Source organism: Diabrotica virgifera, chromosome 1 (assembly GCF_917563875.1).
Source record: "Diabrotica virgifera virgifera chromosome 1, PGI_DIABVI_V3a".
NCBI classification, from domain to species: domain Eukaryota; kingdom Metazoa; phylum Arthropoda; class Insecta; order Coleoptera; family Chrysomelidae; genus Diabrotica; species Diabrotica virgifera.
Window position 1 is genome coordinate 236,478,041 of NC_065443.1, and position 17,252 is coordinate 236,495,292.

General features: G+C 30.8%; 1 protein-coding gene across 5 annotated transcripts in view; it reads right to left on the reverse strand.

The window, feature by feature from the left end:
* LOC114326725 (calcineurin-binding protein cabin-1) overlaps nt 1–17,252 on the reverse strand; it is a 262,120-nt gene that overhangs the window by 132,806 nt on the left and 112,062 nt on the right. For all 5 annotated transcript variants that reach the window (XM_050648086.1, XM_050648079.1, XM_050648068.1 and 2 more), the window contains exon 9: nt 16,473–16,642. In XM_050648086.1, the coding sequence (XP_050504043.1) occupies nt 16,473–16,642 (170 nt within the window). The remainder of the gene's footprint in view (nt 1–16,472; nt 16,643–17,252) is intronic.

Genomic DNA, 17,252 nt, shown 5'->3' on the forward strand with positions numbered 1-17,252 from the left:
TTGGGATGACTGATAATGCAATTGTTTCGCGAATTCATGTATTAACAAAAATCGGGAATAAGACGATATACACAATTATTAAATTAGGCACTGTTACAGATCATTCCTTAAAACGAAAGCGACCAAATAAAAAATTAGGTAGGATTGACATTGCTGCAAAAGATGTTATTCAACGAACAGTTTACAATTTTTGCAAAGAAAATAGAGTGCCTACTTTAGAACTGATTCGTGACAAATTGAGAAATTTCCCTGATTATAATTATACATCTTTGGAAACACTGCGCGAGATTTTGATAAGTTGTGGATTTAAATATAAGAAATTAGATAATCGAATGGTAATAATGGAATCTCGGCGTATCGTTGAACTTCGACGAGAGTATTTGAGTAAAATAAAACAATATCGTAATTCAAACAGAAACATAATCTATTTAGACGAAACCTGGTTCGATACGCATGATGTTGTACGCATGACTAAATAATGAGTCCAATATTCTTATAAATCACTAAAATTAACAAGTTTTAATTTGAAAGAATTAATTTGTTATTCATTCGATGTTGTGAGCCCGCTCACATTTGAAAAAATTTTGATTCTGTTCCTTTAAAGATTCCTATTCGAAAATGCCCCGTTTAAACAAATCGAAGGGTGCCGGGCGACATTTTGGGCAGATATTGTTGAAACAATTCAAATTCACAAGATTTCTCACCAAAATCTTAACACTCAATGTTTAGACTTCAGTTACTCTTGAATCTCAAAAATAATCATTTACATATTTTTTCTACGAACGTGCAAAAATGTCTACTTTCGCGCACGCGTTTTAGTTTAAAAAGTTTTACTTTTCCGCACGCGTGTTACTTTTTCGCACGCGTTTTACTTTTCCACACGCGTTTTACTTTTCCGCACGCGTGTTAATTTAGGTATGTTAATATGGCCTTAAAGTAATTATAATATATGCAATAAACTAATATTTAGATGTTATTTACTAATTTATTTCAAATATATCTTATTGTGTTCATGTTTTAATGAAATTAACGTGAGAATTCAATGAAATAAAATAAATTTGACATATTATTCGAAGGTCAAATCAGTGGACAATCACAGTGGTTTTGAATCGTCGTCATGGAAACCAAGATCGTCGTCATGCTAACCAATTAGTATGCTGAAAGTTTGGTTTTGACAACCTTGTCAAAGAATTAATTTGTGACTGTATTTTCATATTAATTAAATTAATTGATTTAGGGCCGGTTGTTCGAACGCTAATCAACAATTATCATTATCAAATATTTAATTACTGTCACCAACTGTCAATGTCAACTTTGTTTGGGTTGCTGAAAACATAATATGAAATTACTTAATCAATTATGTTAATAATTGTTACAGTAGGAAAAATTAAAGAATACCCATGAACGAACATATAAAACACGCTGTATTTTCCTGTCACCGTGTCACACAAAATATTGGCCAGCGCAAGTACATGTAAAAATTATTGTTACATGTACTTGCACTGGACAATTTTCTTTGTGACACGGTGACAGGAAAATACAGCGTGTTTTATATGTTCGTTCATGGGTATTCTTTCATTTTTCCGACTGTATGTTAGTTGATTAACTAATCTCATAATTTTAATCAATTATGTTTTCAGCAACCCAATAAAAGTTGACATTGACAGTTTTGGTGACAGTAATTAAATATTTGATAGTGATCATTGTTGATTAGCGTTCGAACAACCGGCCCTAAGATTTGGTCATTTTTTAAAGACTCGTAGAAAAAATATTGTTCCTAACGCTTGCAGAAAGTCTCTTTTCCGCACTCGACTGCTTGCCGAACTCCCGCTTCGCGTCGTTCAGCAAACTGCAGTCGCGTGCGGAAAAGTATGACTTTCTGCACTTGTTAGGAAAATAACTATTTCAAGCCTGGAAAATGCATATTAAATCGCCTATATCTCGAAAACTATTAACTTTTGAGAAAAATGACAAAGTACCTTTCTTATTTAGAGTTACCCAAAAACCTAAAAAAATATTTTTTGGAGCACAAAAGGTGATATTTTGAATTTGTTTAAAAAATTGTTTAAACAATTTCTGCCCAAAAATTGAGAGATTTTTATGAATATAATTATGCAAAAATTAATAAAAATTATATGATTTTTCTTGAAATATGCGTTTGATGAACTGATCCTTTTTCTTAATTTCCACGCCAATGGTCGGCACTGGCATCAAAGAAACTCGAAAGCCGCCACTTGGCAAACTGACTTTGGAAAAAGAGTACAATATGATGCAAATGAAAGGAATAAATTCGTTATTTCTTAAAATGTCGACTTTTGTAAGGAAAAATCCCAAAAGTTCGATTTTTTTTAATTGTGATTTTTTGGCATATATCTAGTAGTGGTAGTGACCCGTGTTGAGCTGCCCCCCCCCCCCCCACTTGCAAAAATTAAAAAACAAATAGCCCTGATTTATGAGCTATTTATGAGCTCTCATATTCCGCAAACTAAAAATTTTGAGCTCGTTCCACTGAGCAGGAATTTAATACCCTAGTGGGGGGGCTGAGTCAGCCCCCCCCACTACTTAAAAATAGGAATATTGAATCGGTTTTCGACCCTTTAATTGATTTAACTTAAGAGAAAGATGCTGAGAAAACTTAAAATATATCGTATTGCGGATATAATTCATATAGCTTATATACTCTAAGAATAAACTATTAAATCAAGAGCATTTCGATTATTGAGCTACAACCCCTTCGCAAGAAAACCACCCTATCTTCCCGGCTTAAGAGAAAGTTGTACTTAAAATGCATTAAACTAATTATTTGGCGACTACATATCATTTAATAATTTATAAGCTTCCAAATTACGCGCATTTAGATCAGTAAATTGCAATTTATTTTGTATAGTGCAGTCACTGAAGGTAAAAATCAACGATTACCTTCAATTTCGGTGAACCTTCATCGATTTTCACGAAAATTGGTCAGTAGTTAGAGGATACGTCAAGAAACAAAGGTGACATGGTACCACCTTGCGCCTTTACCCTGAGGGTGGATACCACCCCTTCTCGGGGGTGAAAATTATTTTATAACAAATAAATGCACAAATCAATAAAAGAACAAATTAAAAGCAAAATTTATTATATAAAGTTAACAAAATAAGTCAATACTTTTTAAGTTATTAAAGATCAAAGATTTTAATTATTTGTGAAAAAAAATGCATGTTTTGAAAAGGTTTTTTGTAAATCACTGAAAAACTTTAAGTTTTTACAAAAAAGTTAATAGTAGTTTAATTCGTATAGCTTATATTCTAAGAATAAACTCTTAAATCACGCGTCTTTCGATTATAGAGCTACAACCCCTTCGCAAGAAAACGACCCCATATTCCCGGCTTAAGAGAGAGTTGTTCTTAAAATAATTTAAATTAATTATTTGGCGACTACATATCGTTTAATAATTTATGAGCTTGCAAAATATACGCATCTCAATTATTGAATTGCCATTTTCTTTCTATAGTGCAGTCACTGAAGGTAAAAATCAACTAGTACCTTCGATTTCGGTAAATCTCCATTTATTTTCACGAATTGACAATAACAACTTGGGGTTTTAGCCTGGGGTATATGTCACCCCTTCTCGGGAGTGAAAATTACTTTATTAAAAATAACCCCACAAATCGAGAGAGGGACAAATTGTAAGCAAAATTTGTTATATAATGTGATTAAAATAAATCAATACTTTTTGAGTTATTAAAGATCGAATATTTGAATTTTTGGAAAGAAAATGCATGCTTTAGAGCGATTTTTCATAAATGACTCAAAAACTGTAAGTTTTTACAAAAAAGTTTTCATCACTAAAATTGAAGCTAATAAAAAATATAATAAATTGCTTACTTGAAAAACCCTTTAATGTTAATTTAAAGTAAGTTATTGGTAATTAAATGTATATTTTTTTCCGCGACTGTTAAAATCTAAGGGTTCAAGCTTAAATAACGGGAAAGAGATGCATTTTATAACACTTAGGTACTAAATACTTGTCAAAGTACTTAGAAATACCTATGAAAAATAAGATGCAGAAAAAGTTGATAGTATCAAAATCCGCTCACCAATTTTCGTGAAAATGAATGGAGATTTACCGAAATCGAAGGTACTAGTTGATTTTTACCTTCAGTGACTGCACTATAGAAAGAAAATGGCAATTCAATAATTGAGATGCGTATATTTTGCAAGCTCATAAATTATTAAACGATATGTAGTCGCCAAATAATTAATTTAAATTATTTTAAGAACAACTCTCTCTTAAGCCGGGAATATGGGGTCGTTTTCTTGCGAAGGGGTTGTAGCTCTATAATCGAAAGACGCGTGATTTAAGAGTTTATTCTTAGAATATAAGCTATACGAATTAAACTACTATTAACTTGTAAAAACTTAAAGTTTTTCAGTGATTTACAAAAAACCTTTTCAAAACATGCATTTTTTTCACAAATAATTAAAATCTTTGATCTTTAATAACTTAAAAAGTATTGACTTATTTTGTTAACTTTATATAATAAATTTTGCTTTTAATTTGTTCTTTTATTGATTTGTGCATTTATTTTTTATAAAATAATTTTCACCCCCGAGAAGGGGCGGTATCCACCCTCAGGGTAAAGGCGCAAGGTGGTACCATGTCACCTTTGTTTCTTGACGTATCCTCTAACCACTGACCAATTTTCGTGAAAATTTATGAAGGTTCACCGAAATTGAAGGTAATCGTTGATTTTTACCTTCAGTGACTGCACTATACAAAATAAATTGCAATTTACTGATCTAAATGCGCGTAATTTGGAAGCTTATAAATTATTAAATGATATGTAGTCGCCAAATAATTAGTTTAACGCATTTTAAATACAACTTTCTCTTAAGCCGGGAAGATAGGGTGGTTTTCTGGCGAAGGGGTTGTAGCTCAATAATCGAAATGCTCTTGATTTAATAGTTTATTCTTAGAGTATATAAGCTATAGGAATTATATTCGCAATACGATATATTTTAAGTTTTCTCAGCATCTTTCTCTTAAGTTAAATCAATTAAAGGGTTGTTTGGGGGTGAAGGGGATGAGCTCAAAAATCGAAACTATATAATTTCAAGAGCTCATAAATAGCTCGTAATTCTGCCGCAAAAACCGATTCAATATTCCTATTTTTAAGTAGTGGGGGGGGGCTGACTCAGCCCCCCCACTAGGGTATTAAATTCCTGCTCAGTGGAACGAGCTCAAAATTTTTAGTTTGCGGAATATGAGAGCTCATAAATAGCTCATAAATCAGGGCTATTTGTTTTTTAATTTTTGCAAGTGGGGGGGGGGGGCAGCTCAACACGGGTCTAGTAGTGACTTCATTATGAATTCAACAAAAAACAAAAATTATGATAGTAGGTTATTCAAATTCACTTCAGACAACAGGAGCCTTGGACCAGTTTAAAGTGGTTAACGAGTTCAATTATCTAGGATCCTACATCAGTAATACAGGATCTTGTGAAACAGAAATACGTAGGAGTGTCGATTATAGAAATGAGTCGATTATCGAAAATCTGGAAAGATCGCTCCTTGTCGAAGAACACCAAAATAAGATTAGTACGTGCCTTAATTTTTCCCTTATTATTTAATAACGGATCCGAAACATGGACAATGAAATCGGACGACAGAAAAAGGATTGACGCCTTTGAAATGTGGTGCTGGAGAAGAACGCTTCGGATCTCATGGACGGAACACAGAACAAATCACTCAATCCTCCAAGAGCTTAATATTCAGACTCGACTTTCCTATATTTTCATCTCCACCATCTTAAAATTTCTCGTCCATATTGCAAGAAGAAGTGATGATAATCTTGAGAGACTTATAATTTCGGGAAACGTTGAAGGGCGCAGGAGTGGAGGTCGCTCACCTACTCGATGGTCGGATCAAGTACAGTAAGCCAGTGGAAAAACATTCTCTGAATCCATGAGGGAAGCTCAGGACAGAAGCCGATGGAAAGAGATAGTTGCTCGTATTATAGGTAATCACGACACTCAGCAATGAGGAAACAACTGAGGAGAGGAGGAGTTACTTCATCCATCTGGGCATCATGACGTAATTGATGATTTTTTTAAAAGAGAATTAGAGTTATTTGAAAAACTTACAAAGAAGTAAAAAACTTCGGTTTGTATAATGATATAAAATTTTATTAAAATCATTTTAAAAAAGTCATCCAAATGAATTATAGAAAAACATCAGAACGTTTTCGATCTAGTCAGATCATCTTCAGTGACATTCTGTGTAGTAATTGAAACTAGCCCACTAGTTGATATATTATATAGTCTTAAAAATTAGATAATTATTTATTAAAATTATACTTTTGCAATGCGACACAATGTCGATATCAATGGATTATACTATTAGTACTCAAAAGCAGCATGGCTTTCCTGCTCGAAAACCTGAAGGGATACTTGTCAAGACGAGTGACACAGACCGAATTTCGTCTTGACCTCGAACTCGTCTTGACAAGTAGCGTTAGCGTTAAGTTTTAATTGTATTACATTCTATCGATAACAAAAAAATTTTAATTTTTTAAACGTTAAAAAAATTAATTTTTGACTGATTTTTGAGGCTATTTAGTAAAAACGCCGAGAACAGGGTTTTTGGATTTTTGTGCAGGCTTTAGCGAAAAAATAAGTTTTAATAGCTGATTTTGATTGTAAAGGTAAGAATACATATAAAAATGTAAATGATCATTAATTTAGCTGAATGTTGTTGAGGTTATGAGTCAAAAACTTCAGGAAAATGACAAAAAAAAAACGGTTTTTTCGATTTTTAAGTATTTTCCACGTCGAAAATAATATTGATTCCTATGCTATTTGAAAGAACGGAAAAAATTTAACAACAAAACATTATTTTAAAGTTGGCGAAAAATTTCCAACATAACCTAAAAAATTTCTGAAAATTAAAAAAAAAATTTCCTGGGCTCAATTTTAAAGAAAAAAAATCAAGCACATTTGTACTGTTAATATACGCCTTCGTGAATTTTTTCAGATTTTTTGCGCTAATACAGCGTCTGAAAAAAATTGTTTTCAAAAAAACAAGTTTTTTTCCATAGCGGACACCCAGAAGCACCTAGGGACTTGAAAATTTGGCTGAGTGAGTTTTCAATTATATCTTTTCGAATGGCTAATCCCAAAACTGAATCGAGCCTGGTGCAATTTTGACCATCTTATCCCGCTATAGCCTTTGGCCACACTACAGCCTGTACCTGGCATTCTGAAATGTCATCAACATTATTATTACATTAATACTTAATCAACTTTTATTAACGTTTTAACCTACAATATATTCTTTTTTAAACTCCTACAATAGGTACGATCTACAACTTTCATGAATAATTCAAAATAAGTTTACGGGAAACAACACCAAAATTACAAATACAAAAATATAAAGTAAATTAGGATACACCGCGTTGTGAATTGGAAAACGGGTCATAGGAAACTCAATGTAAAATTCTATATTGTTGAATTCCAGCTTCCCTAATTATTTTACATCAAAAGACATTAGAAACTATTTGTAGAGGATTAAAATCTGTATTGAAAACAACTGTTAAAATTGGTCTACGAACATATTCCAAAATTTTGTAAAAATGTAATACATTTCAGTTTTTCAGTCAAAAAATAAGGCCACACACAATGCAATAATGCTCACATTTTTGAACTGTCAATATTTTTATTTTACCATTTATTGTTTAAAAACAATACAGTTGATAAGATACCCTCAGTTGCGGAGAAAATATTAATAATAAAGATTTTTTATTCAGTCAATGGTGCGAGCACTGCCAGTTAAATAGTAACGTGTGGCCTAACTTTTACACGCATACCTATTGTGGCAAATGTATCATATTTTTCAAAATTTCGGAATGCATTTATATCGTAGAACAATTTTAACTTTTGATTTTAATACAGATTTTAATTCTCTACAAGTATTCTTTCATGACTTTTGATGTAAAATAATTAGGGAAGCAGGAATTCAACAATTTAGAAATTTACATTGAGTTTCCTATGGCCCGATTTACGATTCACCACCCGGAATAAAATAAAATATGTATTATTTGTCTTATTATACCGGTTGTCCACTTATATTTTCCTCCATTTTAACTGCCTATAACTTCTAAACGGCTCAAGATAGAAATATGCGGTTTTCGCTGAAATGTTTTATTTTAGTAAAAGTTTTGTCTATATGGATTGAATTTTTTATATCGCTTTCAAATACGAAAATAAAAATGGCGGATTAAAAAAAAAACGTTTTTGACTTTTTTTTTAATGGAACACCCAGTATATTTTTTTGTAAATTGAAAGAAAATTCATTCACCTATCCATCGATGTAAAGTTTTTCAAAATCGGTTGTCAAATCACTGAGTAATTAATTTTTAAAATGAGAGGTGCAACGTGGATATCACATACCTAAATACCATAACGAAGCAAATTGATATTATGTTATGCGATTTCCACATTGCATCTCTCATTTTAAAAATTAATTACTCAGTCATTTTACAACTGATTTTAAAAATTATTATATCGCTGGATAGGTAAATGACCGTTTTTTCAAGTTTAAAGGTAAATGACCATTTTTTATATCGCTATAAAATGAAAAATGGCGGATTTAAAAAAAAACGTTGACTTTTTTTTATTAAATCACCCAGTTATTTTTTTGTAACGTGAAAAAAAAAACGGTTATTTACCTATCCAGCGATATAAAAAATTTTAAAATCGGTTGTCATATGACTGAGCAATTAATTTTTAAAATGAGAGATGCAATGTGGAAATCACATAACATAATATCAATTTGCTTCGTTATGGTATTTAGGTATGTGATATCCACGTTGCACCTCTCATTTTAAAAATTAATTACTCAGTGATTTGACAACCGATTTTAAAAAACTTTATATTGCTGGATAGGTGAATGACATTTCTTTCAATTTACAAAAAAATATACTGGGTGTTCCATTAAAAAAAAGTCAACAACGTTTTTTTTAAATCCGCCATTTTTACTTTCGTATTTGAAAGCGTTATAAAAAATTCAATCCATTCAGACAAAACTTTTACTAAAATAAAATATTTCAGCGAAAACCGCATATTTCTATCTTGAGTCGTTTAGAAGTTATAGGCAGTTAAAATGGGGGAAAATATAAGTGGACACCCGGTATAATAATAACACAAATAATACACATATATACACAATAACACACATTCAATGATCGAAAATCATTTAAAAATATTTAAAAATATGGGATTGTGTATTCTTGTCTAGTCTAATAACCGTGGCCTTTGATAACTTTTAAACGTGCAAAATATTTTTATTCCAAGACCTCCCATAAATTTTTGTACGCCTTTTTTAATTATTGGGTGAGGATAGGTTAGAAAGTTTGACCACGTGATTTCTAACTACTAACTTTGTGAAGAGAAAACCTTCACTTCTGTGTGGGTTGTTCAGGGGACAAGACGTCTCTACTTTACGTCTTTTATAAATTTGAAAGTAGTGCAGTGACTTTGAAAGTGCAGTAAGCAGACCCTAAGCCACTGTAAGCTGTATTATGTTATAACTGTATGTTACCTGAATAAATAAGCTTAAGAGGTGCTGGATCTTTGGCAAATTCAAAATCATATCTTTATCACCTGCTGAATAATTAATAGTCCAGCGAAATAAGGTTTTTGTCGGGACACTTGATCAGCCAGGTTGCAAATAGATTTTTTGGATATTATATACCTAATACATCATAAATACAAAAATGCCCGTCACAGTTCGGACGAGAATTTTAGTAATTAACAAATAAGCATGAAAAATGGCAGTTTTTTCGTTTAAATCGCTACAGGTAAAAATAGGGTAATTAAATATCTTCTTTAGAGTATTTATATTTTAGTAGATGGGCAAAGGTTCAAAATGACAGTTTTTAAATTTTAGTACCATCATTTGTCTCTTCGCTAATTGGCAAATAAGACCAAAATATCGAAAATAAAAAATTTGCTATAACTTTTACGAAAATGAACTTAATTTGATATTGCATGAAGAGTCGAGACAAGCAGTACGAACCATGCACAAAAAATTGCAAGACGATTTGTCAATTAGTTTAAATTTTATTCCATTTGTTTATCCCCAAGAGCATTTTTTTTTGCACTGTTATTGTTCAGAAAATGATAATGATACAGCAATTCTGTGTAATCCACATGAAAGAAGAACACTTATATTTTCACAGAATTTAATAAAATCCAAAAAAGTCATTTTTATCATTCCGAAAATATTTTACTAAAGTACAGTCATTGTTGGCTAAAAACAATTTGAATAACTTTGTTAATATTGACTGTAGAGTAAATCTACTTTGGGATTTCAAAAGATGGTATTTTTACACGAATTTTCAAAAAAAAAAACTTTTCTCCTAGTTCAATTGTGGTAAAAGTTAGCCACTTTTATTATTTAATTCAGTTACTTCTATATACATAAAATTCTCCTGTAACAATGTTAGTTACCATACTCCTCCAAAACGGATTGACCGATTTTTATGAAATTTTACAAGTGTATCGTGTTGATAGCCATAGCCATAGTTTTCATAGCCATAATTTATAAGGGGGTTGCCCCCCTGACATTTTTTTTTGTTTTTTTAGGCAAAATTGTCTGCATTAATTTTATATGGTGTAGAATTAAAAAATACATACAACCCTTAATTTTCACTCTTCTATCACTAACAAGTAGGTACAATATAACTGTCAACTGTCAAATATAAGTCAAATTATTAATGTAAACATTGTTAATACAAAATAACAATTTACTGTTTTTTACCATCCTGCAAAATACAGGGTGTTTTATAAATAAACGTTAAATTGTATAGATACTTATGTAATAAAAAATAGATATTGTACAGGGCGTCAGTAAGTTATATTTCATGAATGAAATACCATGACGTCACTTTTACTTTTCCTCCCTAGGGAAGAAAATATTTTTCCTCCCTAGGGAGTTAAATAAGTTATATTTCATGAATGAAATACCATGAAATATAACTTATTGACGCCCTGTACAATATCTATTTTCTATTACGTAAGTATCTATACAATTTAATGTATATTTATAAAACACCCTGTATTTTGCAGGATGGTAAAAAACAGTAAATTGTTATTTTGATTTAACAATGTTTACATTAATAATTTGACTTATATTTGACAGTTGACAGTTATATTGTACCTACTTGTTAGTTTTAGTTCTAATAAATTTTGTTGGTTAGTTACGTAAATAAAGTAAAAATGAAAAAATGACTTGTTATTTGAGGAAGGTGGAAAAACCATATGTATAACATGGGAGTAAAGTTCCTTTTCCTCCCTTGAATGATTACTGCCCTCCGCTACGCGACGGGCAGTAAACTTCATTCTCGGGAGGAAAAGTAGCACTTTCCTCCCTTGTTATACAAATAGCTATTTCATATATTTTTTTAGTTCTACAGGGACAGTAATCACGTCGTTACAGAAAGTGTTATGCACTTTAAATGGCAAATGCAGCTATGAGTCTTCAATACTCTCAGCATCTGGACGGCATATGCCGCTCTATCTTGTTATATACGCCACATCTCTACGTCAGTCCAGGAATTTATTGAATGGTGTTATCTACGTTGCTAATGATACATTATAATGTAAATAATATATTGTTACTAACTGGACAATTCGATGTATACAGGGTGAGTCACCTCTAACGGGACGGAAGATTACAGCGAAATGGTAAAAGATTTGAAAAAAATTTTAAATTAGTAGTTTGTAAGTTGATAAAATCTACATTTTAAAATTATTTTGAAATATACAGGGTGTCCGAATAAATGGCGGCGTATCAAAGTTATATTTTTTCTTATGGAATACCCTGTATTTTATTGCATTTTTTAGTTGTCCGCAAAAAATAAGATATAGTTTCATAAGACTTCCCTATACCTATGTACAGAGTGTTCTGAGTTATGGTGACTTTTCTTAAAATGTAAAGTTTTAAAAGAAGGCTTATTCTCAAAGTGTTTAAGAAATTATGAAAAAAATACTTTTACATCTAAATAGTAGGATATTGGTTAAATGTATTCCATGATTAATTATTACACAATTATTTACAGGGTGTTCAAATTTACAGTTTCATTATTGGATTATTCAATGTGTCATATGATGCTTATTTTAAATGGAACACCATGTATATTAATACACCATTATACTAAACGGAGTCACCTCTTTCGAATGGTATATGGATATCCTATACCTAGGTCTAATAGTTTTTGCGTAATTTACAATTATTTAAATTCTTAATCTGTAAATCGAGTTTAAAACAAAAGATGTATCTCATTGTATGACATCGTCATTTTATGACAGTACGGTCTGGTAATTATCAAAAATATAAACATCCGTGTATGATATTCAAATTTAATTGTTCCTAAAAATGAATAATCACGTTATCTACGAAGGAGTAGACATGGTACTTTGCATTGGGGAGTGTTTGCAAAATTGTATCTTACCTTCTTAAGTTTACGCTTAAAAATATCCTGATAGAAGACATCCAAAAAAGGACGTTTTTGAGAGATTTCAATAGATTTCGTGCTACTGGAAATGTTGCACACGGAAAGTTAAATAAAAATAAACCAGTTATTTGTGATGACGTCAAGGAGCTTGATGTCCTGCTTTTTGTTACGAAAAACGCAAATACTAGTAAAGAAAAAATTTCGGGTAAATTGTAAATCAGTCAAACGACTGTTAGAATACTTAAGAGAAACCACTATTATCCGTATAAAACTCAAATACACCAGTATTAGACCAAACAGGATTATGATAAATATTTAACTTATCGTTTATGGACTTTAGACTTTATACAAGATCCTGATTTTTTTTAATGTGTTGTATACAGACCAATATACCTACTATAATAATGGTCTAGTAAATAGACATAATTTTCATTTCATTATGATACAGTAAACAAACATTTATTTCGTACTGTTTCAAAATCTAGAGGGACTATAAATATTATTTTTAAAATCAATTTACCGTTTAAGAAAATTGTAAATTACGCAAAAACTATGACTCCTAGTTATAGAACATCCCTATGCCTACCATTCGAAGGAGGAGCCTGTGTTTAGTATAATAATTTATTAATATACATGGTGTTCTATTTAAAATAAGTATCATATGACACATTAAATAATCCAATAATGAAACTGTAAATTTTGAACACCCTGTAATCATGGAATACATTAATTATAAAATAATTACCAGACCGTACTCTCATAACGTGACAATGTCATACAATGCCATTAATTAACTACATCTTTTGTTTTAAAATCGATTTACAGATTAAGAATTTAAATAATTGTAAATTACGCAAAAACTATGAGACCTAGGTATAGGACATCCATATACCGTTCGAAAGAGATAAAATTGTTTAGTATAATTATTTATTAATATACATGGTGTTCTATTTAAAATAAGCATCATATGGCACATTGAATAATCCAATAATGAAACTGTAAATGTTGAACACCCTGTAAATAATTGTGTAATAATTAATCATGGAATACATTCAACCAATATCCAACTATTTAGATGTAAAAGTATTTTTTTCATAATTTCTTAAATAACTTGAAAATAAGCCTTCTTTTAAAACTTTACATTTTAAGAAAAGTCACTATAACTCAGAACACTCTGTACATAGGTATAGGGAAGTCTTATGAAACTATACCTTATTTTCTGCGGACAATTAAAAAATGCAATAAAATATAGGGTGTTCCATAAGAAAAAATATAACTTTGATACGCCGCCATTTATTGGGACACCCTGTATATTTCAAAATAATTTTAAAATGTAGATTTTATCAACTTACAAACTACTAATTTAATTTTTTTTTCAAATCTTTTACCATTTCGCTGTAATCTTCCGTCCCGTTAGTGGTGACTCACCCTGTATATCAGGTACGAATTGTTTTCTAATGCGATGTCCGATTCTTCTCGATCGACGATGGTAAATAAATGGTTGAAGTGTGGGGTAAAAAATATGGATTTATTGATAGCTACTGATAATTACACACTACAGTTGTTACTTATAGTATGCTCTTTAAAGGTAAAATATTGCAAAACCTCTAAATTTTAAAGAACAGCATGGATTGACATGAAATATGGCATACACATAGCTAACAAGTCAAAGAAAAAAAGTGATATTGTGCCGATGTGTGCTTTTGCCCTAGGGGTGTTTCGCCCCCTTTTGGGGGTTAAAAATATATGTTCGAAATAAGTCCGGAAATAAACAAAATGACTAATTCTAAGCAACTTTTGTTCTATGAAGTTTTTTCACTAAGTTAATACTTTTCGAGTTATTAGCGAGTGAATATGTTAATTTTTCTACAAAATAACCACGTTTTCAGACGGTTTTTCGCAAATAACTCAAAAAGTAAGTATTTGGTCGAAAAAAAATTCCTATAAAAAATATAGCACCTAAAAAAGTGAAAAACATGGTGCATATATTAGGTAACTATACCTAGTAGAAGCAGAGTTGCTAATGAAAAACAGGTTCATATTCGTCAAATTCCAAATCGAATAATTTAACGTGCCATAATTAAAAAACGAAGCACTTTTTTGGGGAAAACTCATTTTAACTTTTTTAAAATGTTTAAAAATGCTTATTTTTGTTTTTTAAAAAAATTTTTAGCATCAAAAGTAAACAAGATACGCTCAAAATAAAGTAAGAAATCTTTAAGTTACTTAAAGACTTACTTTTTTGGTAAGAAATCGGGAAAATCACTACCTAATTAGCATTTCAAATGAACTTAATTGTTACCACTTCACAAGTTTTTTACTCGCGTATGTATTGTTCATATGATCTGTAAGTTTCATCGGTTCAAAGTCCTTATTTTTGAAAGAGCTGTAGTTAAAAGGGCTTGAACGAGTCACTTATCAAGAGTGTATGCAAATTTAGAAACACCGAATCTTAACCAATTTTTGTCTTACAGAAAAACAAAAAAATACAAAATATTCAGAAAAGTAAAGCCGACTTTTTTTATTGTTTAAGATTTTTGGTCACTCTAATCGATGAAACTTACAGATCATATAAACACAACATAAGTAAAGTAACTTGTTAAGCGGTAACGATCATTTTCATTTAAGTTGCTAATTGGGGGGTGATCTTCCTGATTTTCTTTTTGCCAAAATAAAAGGGAGCAACTTTATTTTGAGCGTAACTTGCTTACATTTGATGATAGAAAATTTTTTTTATAACAACACAAATAAAGCTTTTTTTAAACACTTTAAAAAAGTTGTAATGTGTTTTCCCCAAGAATGCTTCATTATTTGGATATTTCACATTGAATTATTCTATTTGGAATTTTTCGAATATGAACCTATTATTCATTAGCTATAACTCTGCTTTTGCTAGGTATAGAGACCTAATATATACATCATTTTTTTCACTTTCTTATAGGCTATAGTTTTGCTAAGAAAACATTTTTCGATAAAATGCTTACGTTTTGAATTATTTGCGAAAAACCGTCTAAAAACGTGGTTATTTTGTTGAAAAATGAACCTATTCACTTGCAAATTACTCGAAAAGTATTGATTTGGTAAAAAACTATATAGAACAAAAGTTGCTTAAAATTAGTCAGTTTATCCATTTCGGGACTTATCTTGGACATATATTTTTTCACCCCCGAGATGGGGTGAAACTCCCCCTAGAGCAAAAGCACACATCGGCACCATATCACTTTTTTTCTTTGACATGTTAGCTATGCGTATGCCAAATTTCATGTGGTTCTTTAAAATTTACAGCAAAAACCGAGAAATAATGTACTATTAGGAATCTTTCTATAATAGACAGCGCTCAAAAGAGCTCAAATCCCCAATTTATAATCTCACAAATAATGTATACTTCAGCACAGAGGCCAATGCCTATATCCTAATAACAAACTTTGAATTATGAGCTTACAATACAATTTAATCGAGGACGTATTAATTGCAACACTAAGGGCCGGTTGTTCGAACGCTAATCAACAATGATCATTATCAAATATTTAATTACTGTCACAACTGTCAATGTCAACTTTGATTGGGTTGCTGAAAACATAATTATTGATTACAATTATGAAATTAGTTAATCAATTATGTTAATAATTGTTATGTTAATTGATTAACTAATCTCATAATTATAATAAATTATGTTTCAGCAACCCAACCAAAGTTGACATTGACAGTTGGTGACAGTAATTAAATATTTGATAGTGATCATTGTTGATTAGCGTTCGAACAACCGGCCCTTAGGAAGTTCTATTAGAAAATATATTATTTGACAATTTATTAAGTTTGCAGCTTTGCAGGTTGAATGGACTCTAATTATTAAAATATTACCCGATATGTTTCACAATGTTTCAATTATGCACGGTGAAACTATAAACGTTTAGGAAGTTAAGAATAATCTGAGATAACAAATTAAGGGATTAATATTTGTGATTGAACACTAACCTTATTCTTTTTGCTAGGGTGTTGATATAAGCAAAACATTGCCTGCTCAACATGGACTTCTAAACTACTCCTTATTCTTTCAAAAATGGGTGTATCAAGCTTATCCAGAATTGTGTCGATTATAAAATGTAACAGCTCACCTGTATTGGCCATACATAGACCCTTCGGACCTAAAAATAAAAAGAGTTAATCTACATAAAAAAGTTTAGTTGATGAAGTTAGCGTGAAGGTATCAAATAATATTAATATAAACCAGCAAAATGGCTACGTCCCCGAAATAGAAAAATGAATTATGGAAGAAGGGCTGTTTCGAGAACTTCAGGAGTAGCACAATTACATTTATATGTAATAGTCGAGGAAATGAAGCTGAAAAAATGGCAAAACCTCGCAATTTTTTCGTCCAGCATCGATTTGTACAAAAATTTGGGATTAGGCTCATTACACCCTCTAGTTCATTTTCTATATTGAGCCGTTGTACGCTTTTGTTTTTTTAAGGGTGAAAACTACCCCTAATTGTAAAACATTATAAAATAACATTTTAAACTTTAATATTGTCAACATTTGGTTCTTATTAGTTACATAATGATTGTTTTATGCTTGAAGATATACTATCATAATATTTCAACCCTTAAAACCACCTTTGTTGGAGCTATATATATAAAAAAATTACTTATCCTAAAAGAATAATTTCGGCTTGCATCGATTTACAAAAAAATTTGGGATTAGGATCATCTCACCCTGTACTTCATATTCTATATCATGCTTAAGGGCGTTGATTAT